Here is a 25,331-nt window from a genome sequence, read left to right as displayed (position 1 = left end):
AATTATACTGATAGTGCGACAACTTTTGAAGAGCTCCCTTCAGAGAAGGCTGAGACAGAAGGGGCGCTGCCGTTTACACCATTTCATGTAGTGCCGGCAACATAGATACAGACAGAGCTCAAGTACTGCAGTAGTGTATCTACACCATGCTCAATATTGTTATACCACAAATGTTGGCAACACCGAGAAAAGGCAGAAGAACAACTATACAGGAGTTAGCTCTTTAAAAAGCTATAATACTGTATACACTTAACAGGCAGCTACAGTCCTGCAATTGCTAGCTCACTGATGTTGCTAGCAATGGAAAACGAATGTCACAGTCACGAAGCCTACCAAATCATATTGTACAGAATACAACTGTGTCTCGAGAAGAAATAGGGAACAAAGCACCTGCTTTACATGCACAGATTGTATGTGTGTCGGAATACAATGTACGTACCATTGTTCAAGCATCGCATGGAAGTGGACTATATGAAAGTTTATGTGTTTGCCATTACTGATCTATATTAACTGTTTGACTGGACCACGTAGCTATATGTTGAGGCAGCAGACTCCTTTCTTGAAGATGCCAAGTCCATGGCAGCTAGAAATCTCAAAACACCAGTCACTACAAAATAAATTCACATGCTGCTTCTTTATTGTGCATATATTTCACCTCCATTATGTACATTTCACATTACAGTATACGGTTTTAACAAAGTTCACAATACATATTAGCCTTTTTTATTTCGCTCTGTATATGGTCTCTGAGTTTCCGTAACATGTGATGTTATGACCACTGTCTTGCATAGCGAGGTTCTGTGCTCTGTAGTGGATCTCTGAGATGGGATGGTATTTTCTTGGAATTATTACCCTGAGCAGCAGCTGTTTCCCTTTGCAGGAATCCAGGTGCCCTTCACCCCTGTTTTGCAGATACACTGTGTACGCTTCTGCTCTCACGACATACGCAAAAGAAACAGAAAATTTCCCCCACAGTATGTGATCCAAAAACAAACACTTATTTACTAAAAGAATAATGCTCAAGGTAATGCCTGTCTTTCATCAGATAAGGACAGAGACAAAAACATATCACTTTTTCCAGTGTGATATGTTACCCCTCATAATACCCACTTAGATGGAGTAGGTCATGACAACTCACTTACCTAAACAAATAAAAAAATCCTCAGCTGTTTTACAAGTGACTTCGCTCTTAACTTGGCAATCATAGACAATAATTCTTTCTTGGACATTACTTACAGCTACTTTCAAAAAATCAGTTAATAGCTTTCAAAATGAGAAAATAGCTTACACTAATTCTCGTACCCTTTTACTTTTATTTCAGTCTTTGGAAGTTAGAAGCCTTAATAATTTCTCAGTATTTCCAAACTTTTCTGTTTATGCGTGTATCTTCTTCACAAAGTCCTTTTATTACAATACTTTTTGTTAACATTGAATATAGATTTAAGTGTCAGGAAGTCGTTTCTGAAAATATTTGTATGGAGTGTAGCCATGTATGCAAGTAAAACATGGACGATAAATAATTTGGACAAGAAGAGAATAGAAGTTTTCGAAATGTGGTGCTACAGAAGAATGCTGAAGATTAGATGGGTAGGTCACATAACTAATGAGGAGGTATTGAATATAATTGGAGAGAAGAGAAATTTGTGGCACAACTTGACTAGAAGAAGGGATCGGTTGGTAGGGCATATTCTGAGGCATCAAGGGATCACCAATTTAGTATTGGAGGGCAGTGTGGAGGGTAAAAGTTGTAGAGGGAGACCAAGGGATGAGTACACTTAACAGATTCAGAAGGACGTAGGTTGCAGTAGGTACTGGGAGATGAAGAAGCTTGCGCAGGATATGATAGCATGGAGAGCTGCATCAAACCAGTCTGTGGACTGAAGACCACACACACACATCCAAAACAATCATTCTATTATTTACAGCCTCCACTTAGTCACCACTGCCTTTTCAGAATCTTGCCGATCTTTGTATTTCTATCCTTTCACTCAAGAAACTGGTAAGTATAGCTACGAGCCTCTTTTTTAAGTCATCACTCCTCTGACTGGTTTGGTGTGGCTGGCCACAAATACTTTCCCTCCAGAACCAACTTCTTCATCTCAGAGCAGCACATGCAACCTGTGTCCTCAGTTATTTGCTGGATGTGTTCCAACCTCTGTCTTCCTATACATTTTTTAACCTCTACAACTCCCTCTAGTACCAGGGAAGTTAGTCCCTGAAGTTTTAACAGATGTCCTACCATCCTGTCCCATCTTCTTGTAAGTGTTTTCTTCATATTCCTTTCCACACCTATTCTGTGGATAACCTCTTTGCTCCTTACCTCATCAACCTATCTAATTTTCAACATTTTTCTGTGACACCACCTCTCAAATGCTTTGATTCTCATCTTCCCCAGTTTTGCCACAGTTCATGATTCACTACCATATAAAGCTGTGCTTCAAACATATGTTCTACGAATTTCTTGCTCAAGTTAAGGCCTATGTCTGATACTGGTAGACTTCTCTTGGCCAGGAATGCCTTTTTGTCAGTTCTAGTCTGCGAGAGTGCCTTTTTGTCAGTTCTAGTCTGCTTTTTATGTCGTCCTTGCTCTCTCTTTCTCTGTCTCTCATAGGTTATTTTGCTGCCTAGATAGTAGAATTCCTTAACGTAATCTACTTTGTGATCGCCAATTCTGATGTTATGTTTCTTACACCCTTCTTAATATGAGCACTTCATTCTTGGTCTTCCACTCCTATTGTTCCCTCTTGGTTCTTCAGTCGCAATGTCATAACTGCTGCTCTTGTGCATTTACCCTTCCTAAAGACAAACTGATTGTCATGTACCATATCCTCAATTTCCTTTTCCATTCTTCTGTATATTATTCTTGTCAGCAACTTGGATGCATGAGCTTTTAAGTTGATCGTCAACAATTCTTGCATTTGTCAACCCTTGAAATCTTCGGAATTGTGTGGATGACATTTTTCCGAAGGTCAGATGGTATATAGCCAGACTCTTACATTCTGCACACCATTGTGTATAGTCATTTTGTTGCCTCTTCCCCCAATACTTTTAGAAATTCTTATTACTGCATTCCTTTTGTTCAGCAATTTGGTTAAGAAAATACATAGATAACTTATCCTACATTAAAACTAACCTCCTCTGAGAAAAGTACTTATAAACCCCACCAGATAACTTCTTATATTTCATGAAACTATAAACTTCCCAGGTACAAACAGTTAATACACTTATAACAGATAGTCTACCAAATCAAACATATATATTCTCCACAATGCATAAATAAAACATAATATTTCTTTGTTATTGATGTAGGTTTGACCCCAGATGATTTTTGTGGTATGCACTGTAACATATACTTAAGTATGCATTATCAAATTCGTTATCACTGTATTCTCAGCTCAGAGGAGTCACATGCTGAAGGATAAGGAGTCACATGCTGAAGGATAATTGCAGACTCTTACTTTTACTGCTACCTGTTTACTTATACTCTTTATGCTAAATTGGATAACAAAGCTCAAACATCTACCTCCCTTTTCATTTAATTTTTTCAAACTTAAAAAAATACGAATAAGTTTGTTTACTTTGCTAGCTTGGAGTAAGCTAAAAAATTTAACATTGCTGTACTACTCTTGTAATCACTGTCAAATACACCACTTATTGCCGAAAGACAATCACTACATACTTAGAATTCTTTACTGGGGTAGTGTCCCCTTACTGCTTCCCTCACACGCCTTTTGGCCTGGGTCATCCTTCTGGTCCACCCCACAGTACATTATCGCATGCCATATGAAGTGTCTACCTACCTTCCATTTAACAACTTATTTAGGAATAAAGGAGGTGACTCACCGAAAGGCAGAAACTCTTCATCATCAACAGATACACAAGCGAAAGGTACAGACCTTTGCTAGCTTTTGTAATGAAATTCCTTTTATCAAGCTTGTAGGAGAAAAACACACACACACACACCTGTCTCCCTACATTGTGCTCAGTTAGCTAATGCGGAAAGAGAGAGAGAGAGAGAGAAAGAAACCACCACCTCCCGCACAATATGCTGTCCAAAAACAAACCCTTACTTACTGACGGAAATTTTTTCTCATAATCCTTGCTTAAAATTCTTTGACTGAAATTGTCTCATGAATTATTTTTATTGTTACATTTAAGAAATAAACACAGTTGTAAGGCCTACCAGCATTTCTTTCTTTAAAAAAAATCGGCAGATATTATTGTATTATGTCTCAAAATCACCTGAGTTTCAGTCATCTTGTACAAGACCATGTAGTATGAGATACGGCAAATTGCTGCATCTTCATTAATATTCAATAGGCAAAGCTATAGGCTTTATGAGAGTTTGGCTTAATAATCACAAAGTGTATGTGACTTACCAAAAAAAATTCTGATATCCATGTTGTGTAGCTGTGAATTTGTTTGTATTGAGGAAACTTGAAACATAAACCAGTTACTTAACCCACCACACTCGCACATGATAATCACATCACTGATAAGAACTCATCATTAACCACTGTAACACTAACTGTTTCACTGTGCTATTGTTGAATGTTTCATGACACTTTTTTCATAAACTCATCTATGATTTTTCACGCCTGACTACAGAAAACTAAGTCCTTTTGCATTTTTAATTTCTAATTACTTGCTGCACACCAGAAATTGACAATTGTCTGCAACTGAGCTTCATTTCAAGCAGTGGCACTCAAATTTTACATTTTTAGAGGTATGAACAAACATACTGTGCACTACAAAATCTGAAATCTAGTCTTCCATGTCCATTTATGCAAGTGCAATAGCTTGCGAGACAGAAACTACTCTTCACAGAAGAAATTAGTGTGCAGGGACTTACACACGTATGCCTAGAAAACTGAGATAATTGATCTTGAAAGCCAAAATTATACATTTAAGTATACTGTACCTTAATCTGTCAGCCATAGATCAGATGACACTATTGTAATATCATATCAACAAAGTCCTTATTAGAAATGTTCTGAAGTAAAATGACACGCCTATACACTGTTATAGAACATTACTTACAAGTACCAGTATCTTTGCAATTTCAGTGAATGTGACACATTAATTACGATTACGTAAATTGTTTATTTTATTTCATTATATGAGGGGGAGTTGGAAAATAAGTTTACCCTGTCGACTGTGGGCAGAGTTGTGTGATATGGGCGAAAGACAACATGGCAAGTCAACGTGCATGTGCAAGACACCGATACACCATTGGGTAGAGGTCAATTAGAGGTCAACCGCGATCAAGCAGATGGTGCCATCATAGTGCCTGCTATGGAGCTATGGAGAGAAGGTGCATTTTGGAGTCGTGGTAAAAGGTGGAAGTGAGAGCTGTTATCTGCTATGAATGGGCATGTGAGTATACCGGTAAGGCACAGAAATTCATAACTGCCTTGTGGAGGTGTGTGGGTCAGGTGTGATGTCGAGGCAAATGGTACGGATATGGTGCCGGCAATTCCATGATGGACGTCAGCAAGTGCAGGACATACCGAGACCTGGACAGACGCACAAGGCCACCACAGATGCAAATGTCAGAAAGGTGGATGCAAGAAATCATCCACAACATTCTTTGATACAGAAAGGTGTCAGCACGATGGGTGCCCTGCCAACTGACCACAACACACATGGAACAACGCATGATGTTCAGCCTAAAACAGGTCATGCGTTACCATGGATCTGGCAATGACCTTCTGTTTCGAATTGTGACGGGGAATGAAATGTGGGTCCATCATTACACGCCCGAATCAAAGGCCACATCCCTGGAATGGAAACATCCATCATCACCTATCCGAAAGAAGTTCAAAAGCACTCCGTCTGCAGATAAATTGCTACTTACCATTTTCTGGGACACCAAAGCAGTTTTTCTGCTGGACTTTGTGGAGGATGCAACCATCAATGCTGCGCAATACTGTGCCACTCCGTCGAAATTTAAGAGGTGATTTGGAAAAAGTGGCCTGGCCTTCTCAGATCTGGCATTCTGCTGATGAATTACAATGCGGGGCCACATTGGCGACGGCAATGCAAAACCATATTGCAACTCTTGGTTGGGAGCACCTACACCATCCACCTTACAGTTCAGATCTTGCACAAAGTGACTTCTATCTGTTTCCTGCTTTGAAGAAGACCCTTGGTGGAAGGCACTTTGGCACCAATACTGATGTCAAACAAGCCATTCAATGCTTCTACCAGTTTTTCCATTCTTCTCTTAAGAATCTGCATTAGTATTTTGCAACCATGACTTATTAAATCCATAGTTCAGTAATTTTCACACCTGTCAGCAGCTGCTTTCTTTGTAATACATTCAAGCCTGAGGGTATTTTACCTGTCTCAACATCTTGCACACCAGATGGAAGAGTTTTGTCAATTTCTGACAAAATATCACCTACTCCCGGTGCCTTGTTTTGATGTAGATCTTTCAAAGTTTTGTCAAATTCTTCTGGCAGTATCGTGTCTCTTATCTTCATGTACATCCACTTCTGTTTCTAATAATATTGCTTTGAAGTTCATCTCCCTTGTATAGACCCTCTACATACTCCTTCCACCTTTCAGCTTTCCCATCTTTGCTTTGGGCTGGTTTTCCACCCGAGCTCTTGATATTCAAATAGCTGCTTCTCTTTTCGCCAAATATCTCTTTAATTTTCCTGTATCAGTATCTGTCTTTCCCCTAGTGAAATATTCTTCTAAATCCTTACATTTGTCCTCTAGCCATTTCTGATTAGCAATTTTGCACCTCCTGTCTGGCTCATTTTTTAAATATTTGTATTCCTTTTCACCTGCTTCATTTTCTGATTTTTTTTTCTTTTTTTGTAATTTTCGCCTTTCATCAATAAAATTCAATATCTCTTGTATTATCAAAGGATTTCTACTAGGCCTTGTCTTTTTACCTATTTGATCCTCTGCTGCCTTCACTATTTCATCTGTTAAATCTACCCATTTGTCTTCTACTGTATTCTTTTCCCCCATTGCAGTCAGTCATTGCCCAATACTCGCTATGAAGCACTCAACAAACTCTGGTTCTTTCTACTTATCCAGGTCCCATCTCCTTAATTTCCTACCTTTTTCTAATTTCTTCAGTTTTAATCTACAGTTAACCAATAAACTGTGGTCAGAGTACACATCTGCCCCCGTAAACGCCTTACAATTTAAAAACTGGTTCCTAAATATCTGTCTAGCAATTATATGATCAGTCTGAATGAAACCTTATTTTGTCTCCAGGTGTCTTCCACATATACAGCCTTGTGTTATGACTCTTAAACCAAGTTTAGCAATGATTAAATTATGTTCTGTACAAAATTCTACCAGGTGGCATCCTCTTTTATTTCTTTCCCCCAGTCCATATCCACTTACTATTTGTCCTTCTCTTCCTTTTCCTACTATCGAATTCCAGTCCCTCATCACAATTAAATTTTCATCTCCTTTAACTCTCTGAATAATTTCTTTTACTTTTATCTCTTCATCTGCGGATCTAGTTGGCATGTACTTAAGAGTGTACTTCTGTGATAGGTGTGGGCTCCGTGTCTGTCTTGGCTGTGATAATCCATTCTCCATACTGTTCATAATAGCTTACTCACATTCCTATTCTCTTCTTCATGATTAATCCTACTCCTGCATTACTTTGTATTTATAACCCTGTATTCACCTGACCAGAAGTACTGTTCCTCCTGCCACAGAACTTCACTAACATCCACTATATCTAGCTTTAACCTATCCATGTCCCATTTTAAATTTTCTAACCTACCTGCCTGGATAAGAGAGTTAACATTCCACACTCTGATACGTAGAATGTCAGATTTGTTACTCCTGATGACGACATCCTCCTGAGTAGTCCCCACCCAGGGATCCTGATGGGTGACTATTTTACCTCCGGAATATTTTATCCAATAGTAAGCCGTCATCTTTTAATCATACAACCAGCACACCAAGGCCTTTTTGGTTGGTGTTACAAGGCCAGATTAGTCAATCATGCAGACTGTTGCCCCTGCAACTACTGAAAAGGCTGCTGCCCCTCAGGAATCGCACATTTGTCTGGCCTCTCAACAAATACCCCTCCACTGTGGTTGTACCTGTGGTACAGCTATCTGTATCACTGAGGCACACAAGCCATCCCATCTACAGCAAGGTTCATGGTTCATTGGGGGAGGAGGGGGGGGGGGGAGGAAGGGGAGTGATACGACATGTATTAAGGCATCAAGGAATAACTTCCATGTTCCTTGATACTTGAGGGAGCTGTGGATGGTTAAAAACTTAGGGGAAGACAGAGATTGGAATAAGGCAAACAAATAATGGAGGATGTTGCAAATCAGTCAGGAGATAAAAAAAAAAAAACCACCTACATCACAAAGATAAAAGAAAGCTTCTTTCAGTGAAAGATGTAATTGTGATTGTTGTGCCACAATAGTCCTTATTCTATTATTTTATCTGCTCTTTCTATTTGCTTTCAAAAGTTATTTTAGTCTTTTCTTCTGTTATCTTTGTAAAGTCTCACATCACAAAAACATTGTACATCTGTTGATTTTACCTGAGACCTATTAGGAAAGAAATAGCAATTTGTTTCTTTGCCATCTTAATACTTTTCAACTAACTGAAAAGTGCTTTGGTTATGTAGCTTGTTATGTTCGTTATTTCATAAATTATGAGAATGCTGTTATAGCCTTGCCTTTTGGGGGGAGGGGGGCGGCGGCAAATGGTGTATTTCAAAACGTCTTCTTGTGCAGTATACCCAGTGTGTTTTTGTTCACCTGTCGTCTTGTAATTTTTTTATAAAAATTGTAAAAGATTATACTTAACACTTTTCAAAAGTACCATTTGCAGCCATGGCACCACCATTAGCCACACCATTCATTTGGTTAAGCTATAATCTTGTTTTTGTAGCATATTAAACCTAAATTTCTCAATGTCATGAAAATAGAATTGTTGGCAAATATGTAAATTTGATTCACATTGCAGGCTTCCATTTTATACTCTTGGATTAAAGCATCATTTATCTTCCATGAAGAGAACAAGAGAGAAAACATCAAAAGGAAAAAAGAGAATTGAAACAGAAGCTACAAGTTGTTACTTTCCAGCAGCTACTGAAAAGGAAATTGGTGCTGTAAACTCCAATCTGGTGATCTCGGAAACATGTGGAAGCATAAGATTAAAGGAAGAGTTCTTTGATGTATACTGTGAAGACTTAGCCAGGAACCTCATAGGGAAAGTACTTGTGAGAAAATTTGATAATATGACCTTGAAAGCTAGAATTGTTGAAACAGAATCTTACCTTGGTGGTGTTGACAAAGCTTCACATTCTTACAATGGGAAAATTACTGAGAGAAACAAACCAATGTTCATGAAACCTGGAACAACTTATGTATATTTCACATATGGAATGTACCATTGCTTCAACATTTCTAGTCAAGGTAGGCATGACATAACATTAATTTTTGTATCTTTACAAATAGGGTACCAAATTATATAAAAAAATTATTCAGCTTGAATTTATTGATAAGCTGGAAGAATTACATAATTATAACTTTGCAAGCTCAGCCACTGCCATTTGCTGAAACAAAACCTTTGTCCTAATTGCTAAATTAATAGACAGCAAGAGACAAGGAGGTGGTGGTGATGGGAGGAGAGGGGAGGCAACATATCTCGAGTTATGTACCTATCCGTATCCACATAATGCTAAAAGGGAAGGTAGCAAGAAATCTAATGTAGAAATGAGGAAGATAATAACCCAGAAAATAATGAGTTGGTACTTAGCTGTACCTTTAGGGAAGAAACAAAGCTACATAGTGCATACATTCATAACAGTATATAAGGCAACAGAATTAATATTTGTGCACATGCAGTTTTTATAGTATGCAGACTGTTGTTATTGATTGGCAATGGAAAGTCTTTATTGGAATATAAGTAATTTAAGATGTAGTAAAGATAACAAGTCATTAAATAGTTGAGATGCTAAGCTGCCGATAGCCATATAAACTAGACTAAGAAAGTTGGTAGCTTTCAGATGAACGTTTCTTCAGAGTTATATAGTGCACATATGCCTGTACGGCTACATTGTCTCAGCTGATTACAGTGTGCTGGCAAAACAGCTCGACTGAGGTGAGAAGTTGTGTCAGGTTGAGTGGTCAATAGGGAGATAGCAAATGCTTGGGGTAGGAATGTGGCACTGCTGAGCTCATTCTGGCTGCATGTTCTACATCTACATCCATACTCCGCATGCCACCTGACGGTGTGTGGCAGAGGGTACCTTGAGTACCTCTATCGGTTCTCCCTTCTATTCCAGTCTCATATTGTTCGTGGAAAGAAGGATTGTCAGTATGCCTCTGTGTGGGCTCTAATCTCTCTGATTTTATCCTCATGGTCTCTCCACGAGATATACGTAGGAGGGAGCAATATACTGCCTAACTCCTCGGTGAAGGTATGTTCTCGAAACTTCAACAAAAGTCCTTACCGAGCTACTGAGCGTCTCTCCTGCAGAGTCTTCCACTGGAGTTTATCTGTCATCTCCATAACGCTTTCGCGATTACTAAATGATCCTTTAACGAAGTGCACTGCTCTCCGTTGGATCTTCTCTATCTCTTCTATCAACCCTATCTGGCACGGATCCCACACTGCTGAGCAGTATTCAAGCAATGGGCGAACAAGTGTACTGTAACCTACTTCCTTTGTTTTCAGATTGCATTTCCTTAGGATTCTTCCAATGAATCTCAGTCTGGCATCTGCTTTACTAATGATCAACTTTATATGGTCATTCCATTTTAAATCACTCCTAATGCGTACTCCCAGATAATTTATGGAATTAACTGCTTCCAGTTGCTGACCTGCTGTTTTGTAGCTAAATGATAAAGGATATTTCTTTCTATGAATTCACAGCACATTACACTTGTCTACATTGAGATTCAATTGCCATTCCCTGCACCATGCGTCAATTCGCTGCAGATCCACCTGCATTTCAGTACAATTTTCCATTGTTACAACCTCTTGATATACCACAGCATCACCCACAAAAAGCCTCAGTCAACTTCCTATGTCATCCCCTAGGTCATTTATGTATATTGTGAATAGCAACAGTCCTACGACACTCCCTTGTGTCACACCTGAAATCACTCTTACTTCGGAAGACTTCTCTCCATTGAGAATGACATGCTGCATTCTGTTATCTAGGAACTCTTCAATCCAATCACACAATTGGCCTGATAGTCCATATGCTCATACTTTGCTCATTAAACGACTGTGAGGAACTGTATCGAACGCCTTGCGGAAGTCAAGAAACACGGCATCTACCTGTGAACCTGTGTCTATGGCCCTCTAAGTCTCGTGGACGAATAGCGCGAGCTGGGTTTCACACGATCGTCTTTTTCGAAACCCATGGTGATTCCTACAGAGTAGATTTCTAGTCTCCAGAAAAGTCATTATACTCGAACATAATACGTGTTCCAAAACTCTTCAACTGATCAACGTTAGAGATATAGGTCTATAGTTTTGCACATCTGTTCGACGTCACTTCTTGAAAACGGGGATGACCTGTGCCCTTTTCCAATCCTTTGGAATGCTATGCTCTTCTAGAGACCTACAGTACACCGCTGCAAGAAGGGGGGCAAGTTCCTTCGCGTACTCTGTGTAAAATCGAGCTGGTATCCCATCAGGTCCAGCGGCCTTTCCTCTTTTGAGCGATTTTAATTGTTTCTCTATCCCTCTGTTGTCTATTTTGATATCTACCATTTTGTCATCTGTGCGACAATCTAGAGAAGGAAGTACAGTGCAGTCTTTGTCTGTGAAACAGCTTTGGAAAAATACATTTAGTATTTCGGCCTTTAGTCTGTCGTCCTGTGTTTCAGTACAATTTTGGTCACAGAGTGTCTGGACATTTTGTTTTGATCCACCTACCGCTTTGACAGAAGACCAAAATTTCTTAGGATTTTCTGCCAAGTCAGTACATAGAACTTTACTTTCAAATTCATTGAACGCCTCTCGCATAGCCCTCCTCACACTACATTTCGCTTTGCGTAGTTTTTGTTTGTCTGCAAGGCTTTGGCTATGTTTATGTTTGCTGTGAAGTTCCCTTTGCTTCTGCAGCAGTTTTCTAACTCGGTTGTTGTACCACGGTGGCTCTTTTCCATCTCTTATGATCTTGCTTGGCACATACTCATCTAACGCATATTTTACGATGGTTTTGAGCTTTGTCCACTGATCCTCAACACTATCTGTACTTGAGACAAAACTTTTGCATTGAGCCGTCAGGTACTCTGTAATCTGCTTTTTGTCACTTTTGCTAAACAGAAAAATCTTCCTACCTTTTTTAATATTTCTATTTATGGCTGAAATCATCGATGCAGTAACAGCTTTATGATCGCTGATTACCTGTTCTGCATTAACTGTTTCAAATAGTTCGGGTCTGTTTGTCACCAGAAGGTCTAATATGTTATTGCCACGAGTCGGTTCTCTGTTTAACTGCTCAAGGTAGTTTTCAGATACAGCATTTAAAAAAATTTCACTGGATTCTTTGTCCCTGCCACCCGTTATAAACGTTTGAGTCTCCTAGTCTATATCCAGCAAATTAAAATCTCCACCCAGAACTATAACATGCTGGGGAAATCTACTCGAAATATTTTCCAAATTATCCTTCAGGTGCTCAGCCACAACAGCTGCTGAGCCAGGGGGCCTATAGAGACATCCAATTACCATGTCTGAGCCTGCTTTAACCGTGACCTTCACCCAAATTATTTCACATTTAGGATCTCCGTCAGTTTCCTTCGATGTTGAGGGAGTTGCCTACTGTGCACAATACATGGAGGAGTGGATTGGGCGTTGGGAGGGGGAAGTAGGACACAAGGAAGATGGAGAGTGTGCAGAAGAGGGTGTGATTTCAGCAAGAGTTAAAGTCAGGATCATACAATGAGGGTATGGTGCCAATATAACCTAGAGGATTACATGATCAGAGTCGCACAAATTATTTAGGAATAAAGGAGATGAGTTCTCATTTTTTTGTAATGACAATTCCCATATACATAATTCAGAGAACCTGGTGTGGGGGAGAGGGAGTAGGGTGCGGAGGATCCAGTGTTTCGGGTCGTGGAACAGCCATTGAAATCTTGTGCTCGGCATCACAGCTACTTATTGTGCCTAGAATCCTTCCTACTCCTCCCAGTAATGTCTTCCACCACCTACCCATGTCAGCATAACGTAGTCCACCCCTCTACCACAGCTATTCACACCCCCTTGTCACATGTGTCATTCTCTAGTGAAAGACCTAGATGCAATAACTGTGAAACACATACGCAGTACATACTATTACATGCCTATTACAGGCTTATTCTAACCTACCAGAAGCAGGGCCACATGTGAAAGCAGTCATGTCATATACCAGCTGTGTTGTAATTTCTGCACAGTATTTTATGTAGGTGTGCTCACAAACCCACTGTCCACTCGAATGAATGGCCACTGCCAAACTGTGCCAAAAGAGCAGAATTGACCACACAGTGGCAGAACTTGCTGGTTTGCACAGCATGCACAATTTCAGTGGCAGCCTTACAACCTGTGTCATCTGAATCCATCCCTTCAACACCATCTTCTTTGAGCTGCATGGATGGAAGTTGTCATTACAAAACATCCTTCAATCTCATAATTCTTGTGGCCTCAATCTCTGCTAGTCTTGCCCCACATCCAACGCTGCACCTGTCCCATGATCATGACTTCACTCATCCTGTGTCCTCCTATGTCCAGCTGCCCTCATCCTCTGTTCTGTCTCCCTCACAATCCACTCCTCCATGATATCGTATGCTATGGACAGCTCACCCTGTCTGTAGGCTCAACAAGTTCATCAATGACATCTTCCTATCCTGAGCAACAGCTGCAACTCCCTCCCAGCCATCAGCCACCATTCCCCACTCTTCCTTCCCACTCCCCAACTGCTTCTCCCCCCACCCACATCACGTGACACAACCTATCAACATCAGTTGAACTGCAGTCTTGGCACATGTACCCAGTGTGGAAAATGTAGTCATACAGGTTTATGTACGAGATACATTCAAAAAATTCCACAACATTCATAATTTCACACCAATGGTGTGTTGGAGTGAAATGCGGTTGGCATCCCTGCACATGCCTGTGTTTAATGTGTAACTGCCAGAAGTTTCATTGTTGTATGTCCATTTGCTAGTGTTCAGTGCTGTATTGATTAGAACGTTGTGTCACACAATTTGTGAATTTTATGATGGCAGAGTTAGAGGAGTAACGCATCTGAATTAAATTTTACGCGAAACTCAAGAAAACCTTTACAGAAACACACCAAATGATGCTGGAAGCCTATGATGATGAATGCTTAAGCTGTATTCAGTGGTACGAATGGTTCACATGGTTTAAAAATGACTGAACAGAAGTTAATAATGACCCTTGTTCAGGCCATCTTTGACATATACTGACGGCACTCATGTCAGGAAGACCAAGAAATTGCAGAATAATGTAACATTTCATTTGGCTCATGTCTTGAAATCCTGTCACAGCCTCTTTGGATCACGCAAATGAGAATGAGATGTTCTTTGAGAGAATCATAGTGGTGTTGAGATGTGGGGCTACAGTTATGGTGTGAGACCAAAGTTCAGTCTTCGAAGTGGGTCAGCGAATGTTCTTGAAGACCAAAAAAATTCAGCAGGTCAGGTCAAATGTCAGAGCTATGCTGATAGTTTTGTTTGACATTGTAAGATTAGTACATCATGAATTCATGCCACAGTGACAAACTGTTAATTGCTGTACTATCAGGACATATTGCAATGCATGTGAGAAAATGTGAGTAGGAAATGGCCTGAATTGTGGTGAGACAATTCATGATTCTCACATCACCATAACGCACCTGCACATTCATCCCTGTTGGTGTGTGACTATTGCACAAAAAACGAAATTACTGCGCTACCTCATCCTCCGTACTCTCCAGGCGTGGCCCCTGTGAATTTCTTTTAATTTCTAAAGTTGAAAAGCCCATTGAAAGGATGAAAAGGGGAGGTGAGAAAATTCACAGACGGCACTCTTTGTGCTATCCAGTTAGAGACATACCAAGACTACTCCCAGAAATGGAAGTGACATTGGGAGCAGTGTATCAGTTGTGGAGGAGAGTATTTCGAAGGAGACCATGCAGAATAAGTAAAAGACAGCATAGAAAAATTTTGTGGACAAAGTTCTGGAACTTTTTAAACAGACCTCAATTATGTGTGTGTGTACTCTGTAGCTCTGAATAAGGATTTGTCCTAAAGCTAGCAATCCATTCAGTCTTGTTGATACACTTATTAACAGCTTATTGCCTCAACTATTCACTAAGTTTTTATCTGTACTCAAACTTATGTTATTTTTAGTTGTGCCATACTCTATTACACTGCCAGGAGCTGAGCGCACGACTGCATGTAAGATGTAGATGAAGAGGTGTGATGAGACTATCCCTGCCATTCCATACTATGCTAGTAGAATCAGTGTGAGTGGTACTTGGAATATATAGGGATGTAGAATAAGACAGTGTCTAAAGAGAATAAACTGTATCTGTGCATAGTATAACATAATTTGTATTTGCTATGAGTATATTTACTATGAGTGTTATTACTTTTATGCATGCATCTGTTGTATTGCATATTACCATAAGTTTAAATAATGGAAAGTCCATATTGGAATATCAACATTATTATGAAAACTGTGGATTGGTACTCACCATAAAGATGACACACTGAATTGCAGACAGGCACATTGAAAAGTGTTACATATAAGCTTTTGGCCAAAGCTTCTTCAGAAGATAAAAACACACACACATTCACACAAGCAAACATACCTCACACACACGACTGTTATCTCCGGCCGCTCTGGCCAGAATGCAAGTGAGACGTGTTGAACAGGAGCAACATTCCAGAACGGGGCAGGGAAGGGGAAGGGATAGCAGGATATGGGTGGGGAAAGAGGAATCAGCACTACCTGACATAGTGTGCAGGGACTAGAGATGATAGGAGGACAGGAGTGCCAGGTGTAGTGTCGGGAGGCTGTGTGGGAGGGAAAGAGAGAGAGGGCAAGGAGCTTAAAGGAGTGAAACGGAGAAGGAGAAAAGAGTGGTGAATGCACCGGCAGAGAGAAACATGCCATGAGGGTGAGACAAGGCAAGTTGTGAGGAGGTGACAGAACGAAGGGTGTGGAAACAGTTGAGTGGAGGGTGCTGGACAGCAGCTTACTGTAGGCTTGAGGTCAGGATGATTTCAGGAATGGAGAATGTGTTGTAAGGGTAAATCTCATCTGCTCAGTGAATAGGTTTGTGGCAATGAAAATAGATTAATAATTGCTTGAACAATTGGAAAAAAATTGATTGAAAGAATAATTGAAAAGAAATTTTGAAGGTAATTTATGAAGCTGTGCACAATCTTGGGTGAACTTTAACTGATAGCAATATCAACAGACCTTTAACATCATTACATTCAAGGTCAATAAACATAATTTGCATTACATACTGCTCCTTCCAGTAGTGTGTGGTACCAAATAACCACCGCACCCATTGTAATTGTTAATCTTCACATTAATTCGATTGTGTTTAGTCTTGATTCTGACAATGTCGATGCTGCAACGCTCCTCCGGATACTGCATAAATTATTCTCGTCTGCACCAAACCTATTGATGCAGGATCTAGGTGGCAAAATGATGAACAGATAGGAGTTAACCTTGAATAAATATTCCTTTGCTAATAAGTACTTATAACATTTTTAATGAACGTGTAAAATACACATTTCTAACAACACTGATACGACAGATCCAAGCATATGTCCGCACACTCCACTTCCTGAAACAAAAGGGTGAAGATACATGAATTAATAAATTGAAGAGTGTGCTTCTTACTTTGTTTCACACAGATATTTAACGACATATTAAAACATTATCCTTGCCACAAAAAAACTCGTTAATTTACCCTTGGTGGTGTCTATAACTCATTCAATTTACATATAGCTTATATATAAGAAAAGAAAAGAATGAAAAAATAATAAGATTCAATACAATTCCCCTCCCACTGTGCACTGACATCATACGGAGGTGCACAGTGCCTGAGCTTATTTTCCTTTCTGGGGTTTGATGATTCTGGTCATTATGGGCATAGCCTTTATTTTCAGCCATTGGAGTTATCCTGAATGGTTATCAATTTATGTGGTCATGTTGGCTTCTTTTAACACGTACATATATATTTTCTCTCCTAACGAAGTGCATGCTGTAACATAGTCCCATTGTTGTCAGTCAGCATCTGCACAGTGTTTAGCTTGCGAAGTAGACGCGTGCGGCCCAACATCCATTATCGTCACAGTTCGTGCTCACATGTCCCATATGAGGCCAGAGTATCCATGTCGTGCATTTACAGTGGATTTCACTGCACAAATTCGTGAAGCTCGTGTTCAGCAGTGTGATTCTTTGTGAAATTTTTAATGTGGTGACAACTGGTTTCCATATCAGCGGCTCGAGGAATTTATTTCAACTTGTTGCTCTCACTTATTCAGTGGGGAGCCATACATCCAACATCCATTGACAAGGTAAGTTCCTTTCTGATTTTACGATGTTGTTGAGCACAGAAAATTCATGTTACACAAAGTATTGTCACTTTTAGTTTACCGTACACACACCCACATATTGTTTTACCACATGTACACTGAACACTTTGTAGCCAGGTTTCGTATGTTTTTGCACTTTGTTTTTGAGCTTCTTTCATACAGTTGCATTGCATAAAGTTTTTGTAGTGTCTTTTCCGCATACTCTACACATAACATTATAAAATACAAATACAATTACAAAATACATTTATCCTATTCATTTGCTGACATGCCATTATCGTCACTCATATACATCATAGTCTGTAACATATTCTCTCCCCTTTTTATATTTATAGGGTCATTACTTGTCATTTGGTTTTAGTACATATTGTCAGATTTCATTTTCGTTACAGTATTCGATTCCAATTATATGAATACACATTTTACTCTCGTTTGGTTATACATGCTTCATATAACATTCATACAATAATTTCATTTCAGTTTATGATGACTCCTTGTCAGAGCATATTTATCAATTCAAAAAGAATCAAAGAAGTAAACCTCTCAGATAACTACGCATGGCCTCACCTCTCTAGCATTCTCCAGGAAGGATCTACACACTGCAGGGTCATGGGAATTCCACTGAAAAGCATTTATGTGCTCAGTTACGTCTCGTTAATAGACTTAATTGTGATTCCAAGAACAAAATAGTTCGTTGTTTCTAAGCACAACTCAAATCTGATGATACCAACCATATCAAATACTTATTCAGTGCAGCTCAATATTTAGCTGTTATGTTCATTGTATAAAAGATAACTATTTCATGTGCTAAGGTTTACAGAGTTGTATCATCAATACAATGTGCTATGTATAATGAACGCAAAACAATGTTTACATAAGTAACAAATGTGCATAAAACTTTCAATGTAATTCAGTTGTTTGGCACTTTCATTGGTAGTCGACACTCACAGTAGGTAGGTTTCAGCCCCTTGATTATTTGGTAGTACTCAATGTTAATTCAGCATCATTCTACATGATGTGCTGCAACTGTTTTCTTCTTCATTTACTTTCACACTATCACATGCATATGTATCATAAACTTACAACTATATTTACTTGTGGTGCAATCCTTTCTTATGTTTACATGGTACCTAACACTCTACAAGCATTTATCTTTCTTCACTGTCGGACATTTCAATGCATCGTTCCCTGGAAGAAAAACTTTAATACTAACTTAAAACTAAATTTTCATAGATAAGTGTATACAGGCTCACTGGCTACCAATACGTTCTTCATTTTTTCAACCATGTTTTCATTCACCTCAGTGTGCAGTCGTGCTATCACAAAATTTATTTCATGTTATGTGTGCGTCTCTACTTACCTTATAAATCTGAAAGATGAAGTGTATTAGAGGCATGGTGCAACCTCTTATTCAATTTGTCACTAATACTGTACTTGCTTATTTACCTTCAGCAAGCTTTTTCTCCTCTATCAAGTATGATTATGCGTGCACCTTCAATATTTAAATTTGTAAATATTGTACAGATATGGATATAATGTATATAATTGTGTAGCTTAAGTATATATCTCGTAATTTAGCATCCCTTTCGCGTTTATATAATCCTGTAGGTTATCCTTGCGCGCGCGCGCGCGCGCGCGGGTGTGTGTGTGTGTGTGTGTGTGTGTGTGTGTGTGTGTAAGATAGTCATAGTTATTGTGTAGACTCTCCCTTAATGTTCTATGTTTCTGTTTATTCAGTAGGCTTTACAAATGCTAGTGCAGGCTGTAGTTCATCAGGTTTGTTTGTTTTGAGCACTACAAAACTTCCAGCTGTGCCTGTATGGCGCGCACGCTCTTGCGGTTTGTTGACAAGCTTGCTTCCCAATGTGCATGTGCTGTGTTGTTCTGACAGTACTTGCATCGCGACGGGTTGTGTATTGAATTGTGTGCTACTGTGCATTTCACAACTTCATTTATTTGTTTAAAACTGGGCTACACGCAGGGCAAAACATTGTATTTAGAGACTCGTCGTTTCTAGACACATAAAAGCAAAATTCTTCTTTGTTGCAACCACTCATCGTATCCTTTACACATTTAACATATAAGAAAAAACACAAACAAAAATTTTACTTAATTCAGATCAATTCAGTTCCTTTTATTTGTCTGAAGACAACACTGCTGTTGCATAAGACATCGTCAAGTACAAGTTATTTCTTTGTGGACAACACAGTATAATGTTTCATATAACTTACATAAATTTTAATTTATACTTGTATGAGTTACTTCTTTGCGGGCAACAGAATACAATGTTACATATTAAACTTACATAAATTTCATTTTACACTTTTATATTACCCACTTTATAATATACATAATTTAGTTCACATTACAGTTAAATGATTTATAGTATTACATAAAAATTCCTGAACATTACAGAAAGCCCTTCTTTTAAGCCATGATTCCATCAACATTTTAAATTTATTGTGTGGCAGTTCCTTAATACTGTGTTGTATTTTGTTCAGAAACACCTTGCCAATGTGAGTAAAATTGTTTTTCGTCTTGGATAGTCTATTCCAGGGGACATTTATCAAGTTTCTGTTCCTGGTTTCATAAGGATGGACATTAGCCCTAGTTTCATACATAAGAGTATGACAATGGCCTTGCCGCAGTGGCTGCACCGGTTCCCGTGAGATAACCAAAGTTAAGCGCTGTCGGGTGTGGTAGGCACTTGGATGGGTGACCATCCAGGCTGCCATGCGCTGTTGCCATTTTTCGGGGTGAACTCAGCCTCGTGATGCCAATTGAGGAGCTACTCGACCGAATAGTAGCGACCTCGTTCAAGAATACCGTCATAACGATCGGGAGAGCAGTGTGCTGACTCCATGCCCCTCCTATCCGCATCCTCCTCGGAGGATGACACGGTGGTTGGATGGTCCCGATGGGCCACTTGTGGCCTGTAGACGGAGTGGTTTTCATATATAAGAGCATTCTTTTTGGTGTAGACAAGAACTCGCAGCATGTACAAGCTGGGAACAATAAGTATTTTATATTTGGTGAAGTATTCTGTGCAGGAAGTTGTATTTTGTAGACCAAAAATGCATCTTACTACTTTCTTCTTCCACAAGAATACATTATTAGCCCCAGCAGAGTTCCCCCAGAGTATTATCCCATAGTTCAAATGTGCGTGGAAAAAATGCATAATAGGCCATAAGGAGGAGGTCTTAATTGACACAGCTTTTTAATTTTCTTATCGGGTAGACTACTCTTGATAATTTATTAAAAACTTTTTCTGTCTGGGTATTCCAACATAACTTACTGTCAAGATGAATGCCTAACAATTTCACTGACTTTTCCATGAGTTTGTGCAGGTCAGTATCAAGGTTCCTGTGGGAGAAAAGTATGTGTTCTGTTTTATCATCATTTAGCTTTAATCTGTTGTCCCTTCCATCATTAGTTCATTCATTTGTATCACAACCTTTTCATGTGTATGAGATGTGATGAAAGAGGTGTCATCTGCATACATCACTACTTTACATGGCACCATACTTGGCAAGTCATTTACATATATAACAAACAGGAAGGGTCCCAGCGCAGAACCTTGTGGGATCCCATACATAACATTCTGAAAATCAGATTCTTTTTTTATTTTTTTTTAAATTTTTTTTAGGTTTATGATCACCACATGTTTTCTGTTAGAATGCCAGTTCATTGCCTTTTATTCCATAATGTTCTACTTTGTTTATTAAAATATTATGTGAAATAGCATCAAAGGCCTTGCTAAGATCCAACAGAGTGGCATAGGTATGTTTGTCTATCTTCAAAACCATGTAGAGCAGATAACACAACATTTTGAATGGCCTTAATTGTAGACAGTCAATTTTGAAACCCATACTGAGCCTTGTTTAAGAGGTTATTAATTTCAAAAAAATCATTCAGTTGGTTTTTTACTATAGTTTTAATAATTTTTGTTATTATTGGGACTATTGCAATAGGCCTATAGTTTTTAGGTGTGTTTCTGTCTCCATTTTTATGCACGGGCAGTATGGTGGTTAACTTCAAGCTGTCTGGAAATGCTCCTTTTGTGAACATAAGATTTATAAGGAAACTCATACGGTGACAGATTGTATTTTCAGTTTTTTAAGGATAAAATTGGACAGACCATAGACATTCTCTGTTCTAGAGTTGCTCTTCTTGGAGACAACTATTATTTCCATAGGTCAACAGTTTTCCACCGAAAAGTTTCTAAACCAGCATTGGATCCATCTTTCCATAAAACGGGCAGTCTATCTGCATTTCTGTGATTATTTCTTGCCTTGACTTCATCTGTCATAGAAAATTTTCCAACAGTTATGAAGTAATTATTAAGCTTTTCTGCACTTAAGGGTATGGATAATTTTTCTGTGGTGGTCCTAGTGTCTGTTTTAATTACACTTCATGCTGCTTTGCATTTGTTGCCGGAATTAAGAATGCAATCGCTATGGCCTTTTCTTAGCTTCAACAATCTGCTTCCTGTATATCTTTTTTAGTTTATCATAAGCGTGTTTAGAGTGACTGTCTCTGTGCAATTTTTCATAATACACTCTTAGTAAGATCCTTAATTTATGGAGATGAGGTGTATACCAGTTACTGGAACTTCTTTTCTGCTTCTTGGTATGTGACCAATTTGATTTTGTTTTGAGTGGGCAGCACTCATTAAAGATATTTACAACTGTACATAGGAAGCAATCAAATGCTCCAGTACCTGAGCAGTTTGAATCACAGTGGAATTCCAGTCAACACTCATAATTCTATGTGTCATATTTATTATGTTTGTATGATTTAGCTGTCTCACTGCCCTAGGGTCTTTTGTTTGCTCTTGATCTTTGCCAAGCCCAGTTAATTTTAGAAATATGCCATCATGGTCAAACAGCATGGGTTTCACAACATTCAAGACAACATTATTTCTGCAGATATTGGCCTGAGCTCCCAGCTGGTGCACATCGACAGCACAGAAAGATACATATATAGCTTCTTTTCTGTGTTTACTTCGTAGATTCTTACTTAAATTGCGTGTGAGTTTCGTATAGGAGGTGTAATTTCGAGTTTTAGTTACTGTAATCGTAAATTCAGGCAGATTGTAGCGCAGTCGTTAGGCATTTGTACAGGTTAGTTCATACATTCTTTGCGTGTTTTCCTTGTGTTATCTAGGCACAGACTCGTGTTTCGGTAACTGTTGTTCAACATCGATTAGAATGGAAAGGGTCTGTGATTGCTGTGTTCGGATAAGGGGTGAGTTGGCATCCCTTCGCTCACAGCTGCAGGCGGCGCTGACTTCGGTCGCGCAGCTTGAGACTGTTGCCAATGGGCACCACTGTGGGGAGCCGGACTTGGGTATCACGGGGATGTCAACCTCGTCCCGTCTGTTCCCAGATCGATCTGCCGCTGTGGTTTCTCTGGTTGCTGCCCGCAGTGGGGCTGAGCCCTGGCCTGTGGTTGATTGGGAGGTCGTTCCAAGGCATGGCAGGCAGCGAAAGACGTCCACGGAGGCTGATCAGAAAGCGTCCCCGATGCGTCTGACAAACAGGTTTCAGGTACTGTCAATGGCTGAGCCAGATGCAGCTGCCTGCCCTGTTTCAGAGGATGATTCTCAGCCTTCAAGGTCCGGGCAATCGCAGAGGGTGGGCTTATTGGTAGTTGGGAGCTCCAATGTTTGGCGCTTAATGGGGCCCCGTAGGGATATGGCGGCTAAGGAGGGGAAGAAATCCGGTGTGCACTCCGTGTGCATTCCGGGTGGAGTCATTCCTGATGTGGAAAGGGTCCTTCCGGATGCCATGAAGAACACAGGGTGCAGCCAGCTGCAGGTGGTGGCACATGTCGGCACTAATGAGGAAATTCTCTCTGGATTCCAGAGGCTATCTGATTTGGTGAAGGCTGCCGGTCTTGCTTACGAGATGAAGGCAGAGCTCACCATCTGCAGCATCGTTGACAGAACTGACATCGGATCTTTGGTGCAGAGCCAGGTGGAGGGTATGAATCAGAGGCTCTGACGGTTTTGCGGCCATGTTGGCTGCAGAGTCCTTGACTTGCGCCATAGGGTGGTGGGGTTTCAGGTTCCGCTGAATAGGTCAGGAGTTCACTACACTCAGCTGACGGCTACACAGGTAGCGGAGGCTTTGTGGCATGGACTGGGCAGGTTTTTAGGTTAGAAGGCCTCAGGAAAGTACAGGGTGGGCTGCAATCTCAAAGGGTGCATGGCAAATACAGGACGTGCTTGGATCAAGGAACAGTCGGAATTGTAGTTGTAAATTGTTGTAGTTGTGCTGGGAAAGTCCCTGAGTTTCAAGCGCTAATAGAAAGCACAGAAGCTGAAATCGTTATAGCTACAGAAAGCTGGCTAAAGCCTGAAATAAGTTCTGCAGAAATTTTTACGAAGTCTCAGACGGTGTTCAGGAAAGATAGATTAGGCAGCTTTGGTGGTGGAGTGTTTGTGTCTGTCAGTAGTGATTTATCTTGTAGTGAAGTTGAAGTAGATACTCCGTGTGAATTGGTATGGGTGGAGGTTATACTTAACAGCCGAACTAAGTTAATAATTGGCTCCTTCTACCGACCCCCAGACTCCGATGGTATAGTTGCTGAACAGTTCAGAGAAAATTTGAGTCTCATAACAAATAAATACCCCACTCATACGGTTATAGTTGGTGGAGACTTCAACCTTCCCTTGATATGTTTTTCAAAAATACTTGTTCAAAACCGGTGGCAGGCAGAAAACATCTTCCGAGATTGTCCTAAATGCTTTCTCCGAAAATTATTTCGAGCAGTTAGTCCACGAACCCACGTGAATTGTAAATGGTTGTGAAAACACACTTGACCTCTGAGCCACAAACAATCCAGAGCTAATAGAGAACATCATGACTGATACAGGGATTAGTGATCACAAGGTCATTGTAGCTAGGTTCAATACCGTTTCTTCCAAATCCACCAGAAACAAACGCAAAATAATTTTATTTAAAAAAGCGGATCAAGTGTCACTAGGAGCCTTCCTAAAAGACAATCTCCATTCCTTCTGAACTGACTATGCAAATGTAGACGAGATGTGGCTCAGATTCAAAGATATAGTAGCAACAGCAATTGAGAGATTCATACCTCATAAATTGGTAAGAAATGGAACTGATCCCCCATGGTACACAAAACAGGTCTGAACGCTGTTGCAGAGGTAACGGAAAAAGCATGCGAAGTTCAGAAGAACGCGAAATCCCGAAGATTGTCTCGAAATTTGGTAGAAAGTCCGAAGAAATTCTGGTCGTATGTAAAGTACACAAGCGGCAAGATGCAGTCAATACCTTCGCTGCGCAGTGCCGATGGTACTGTTACTGACGACTGTGCCGCTAAAGCAGAGTTATTGAACACAGTTTTCCAAAATTCCTTCACCATGGAAGACGAATGGAATATTCCAGAATTTGAAACACGAACAGCTGCTAGCATGAGTTTCTTAGAAGTAGATACCTTAGGGGTTGCGAAGCAACTCAAATCGCTTGATACGAGCAAGTCTTCAGGTCCAGATTGTATACCAATTAGGTTCCTTTCAGATTACGCTGATACAATAGCTCCCTACTTAGCAATCATATACAACCGCTCACTCACCGATAGATCTATACCTACAGATTGGAAAATTGCACAGGTTGAACCAGTGTTTAAGAAGGGTAGTAGGAGTAGTCCATCGAACTACAGACCTATATCATTGACGTCAGTTTGCAGTAGGGTTTTGGAGCACATATTGTATTCAAACATTATGAATCACCTCGAAGGGAACAA

General features: G+C 39.8%; 1 protein-coding gene across 2 annotated transcripts in view; it reads left to right on the top strand.

Moving 5' to 3' along the window:
* LOC126161914 (uncharacterized) overlaps positions 1 to 25,331 on the top strand; it is a 96,233-nt gene that overhangs the window by 46,763 nt on the left and 24,139 nt on the right. For both annotated transcript variants that reach the window (XM_049918075.1, XM_049918076.1), the window contains one exon: positions 8,968 to 9,419. In XM_049918075.1, coding sequence (XP_049774032.1) covers positions 9,011 to 9,419 — 409 coding nt within the window. In that variant the 5' untranslated portion in view covers positions 8,968 to 9,010. The remainder of the gene's footprint in view (positions 1 to 8,967; positions 9,420 to 25,331) is intronic.

Source organism: Schistocerca cancellata, chromosome 2, assembly GCF_023864275.1.
Source record: "Schistocerca cancellata isolate TAMUIC-IGC-003103 chromosome 2, iqSchCanc2.1, whole genome shotgun sequence".
Taxonomy (NCBI): domain Eukaryota; kingdom Metazoa; phylum Arthropoda; class Insecta; order Orthoptera; family Acrididae; genus Schistocerca; species Schistocerca cancellata.
Note: the sequence above shows the minus strand (reverse complement) of the source record. Positions and strands in the feature narration are given on the sequence as shown.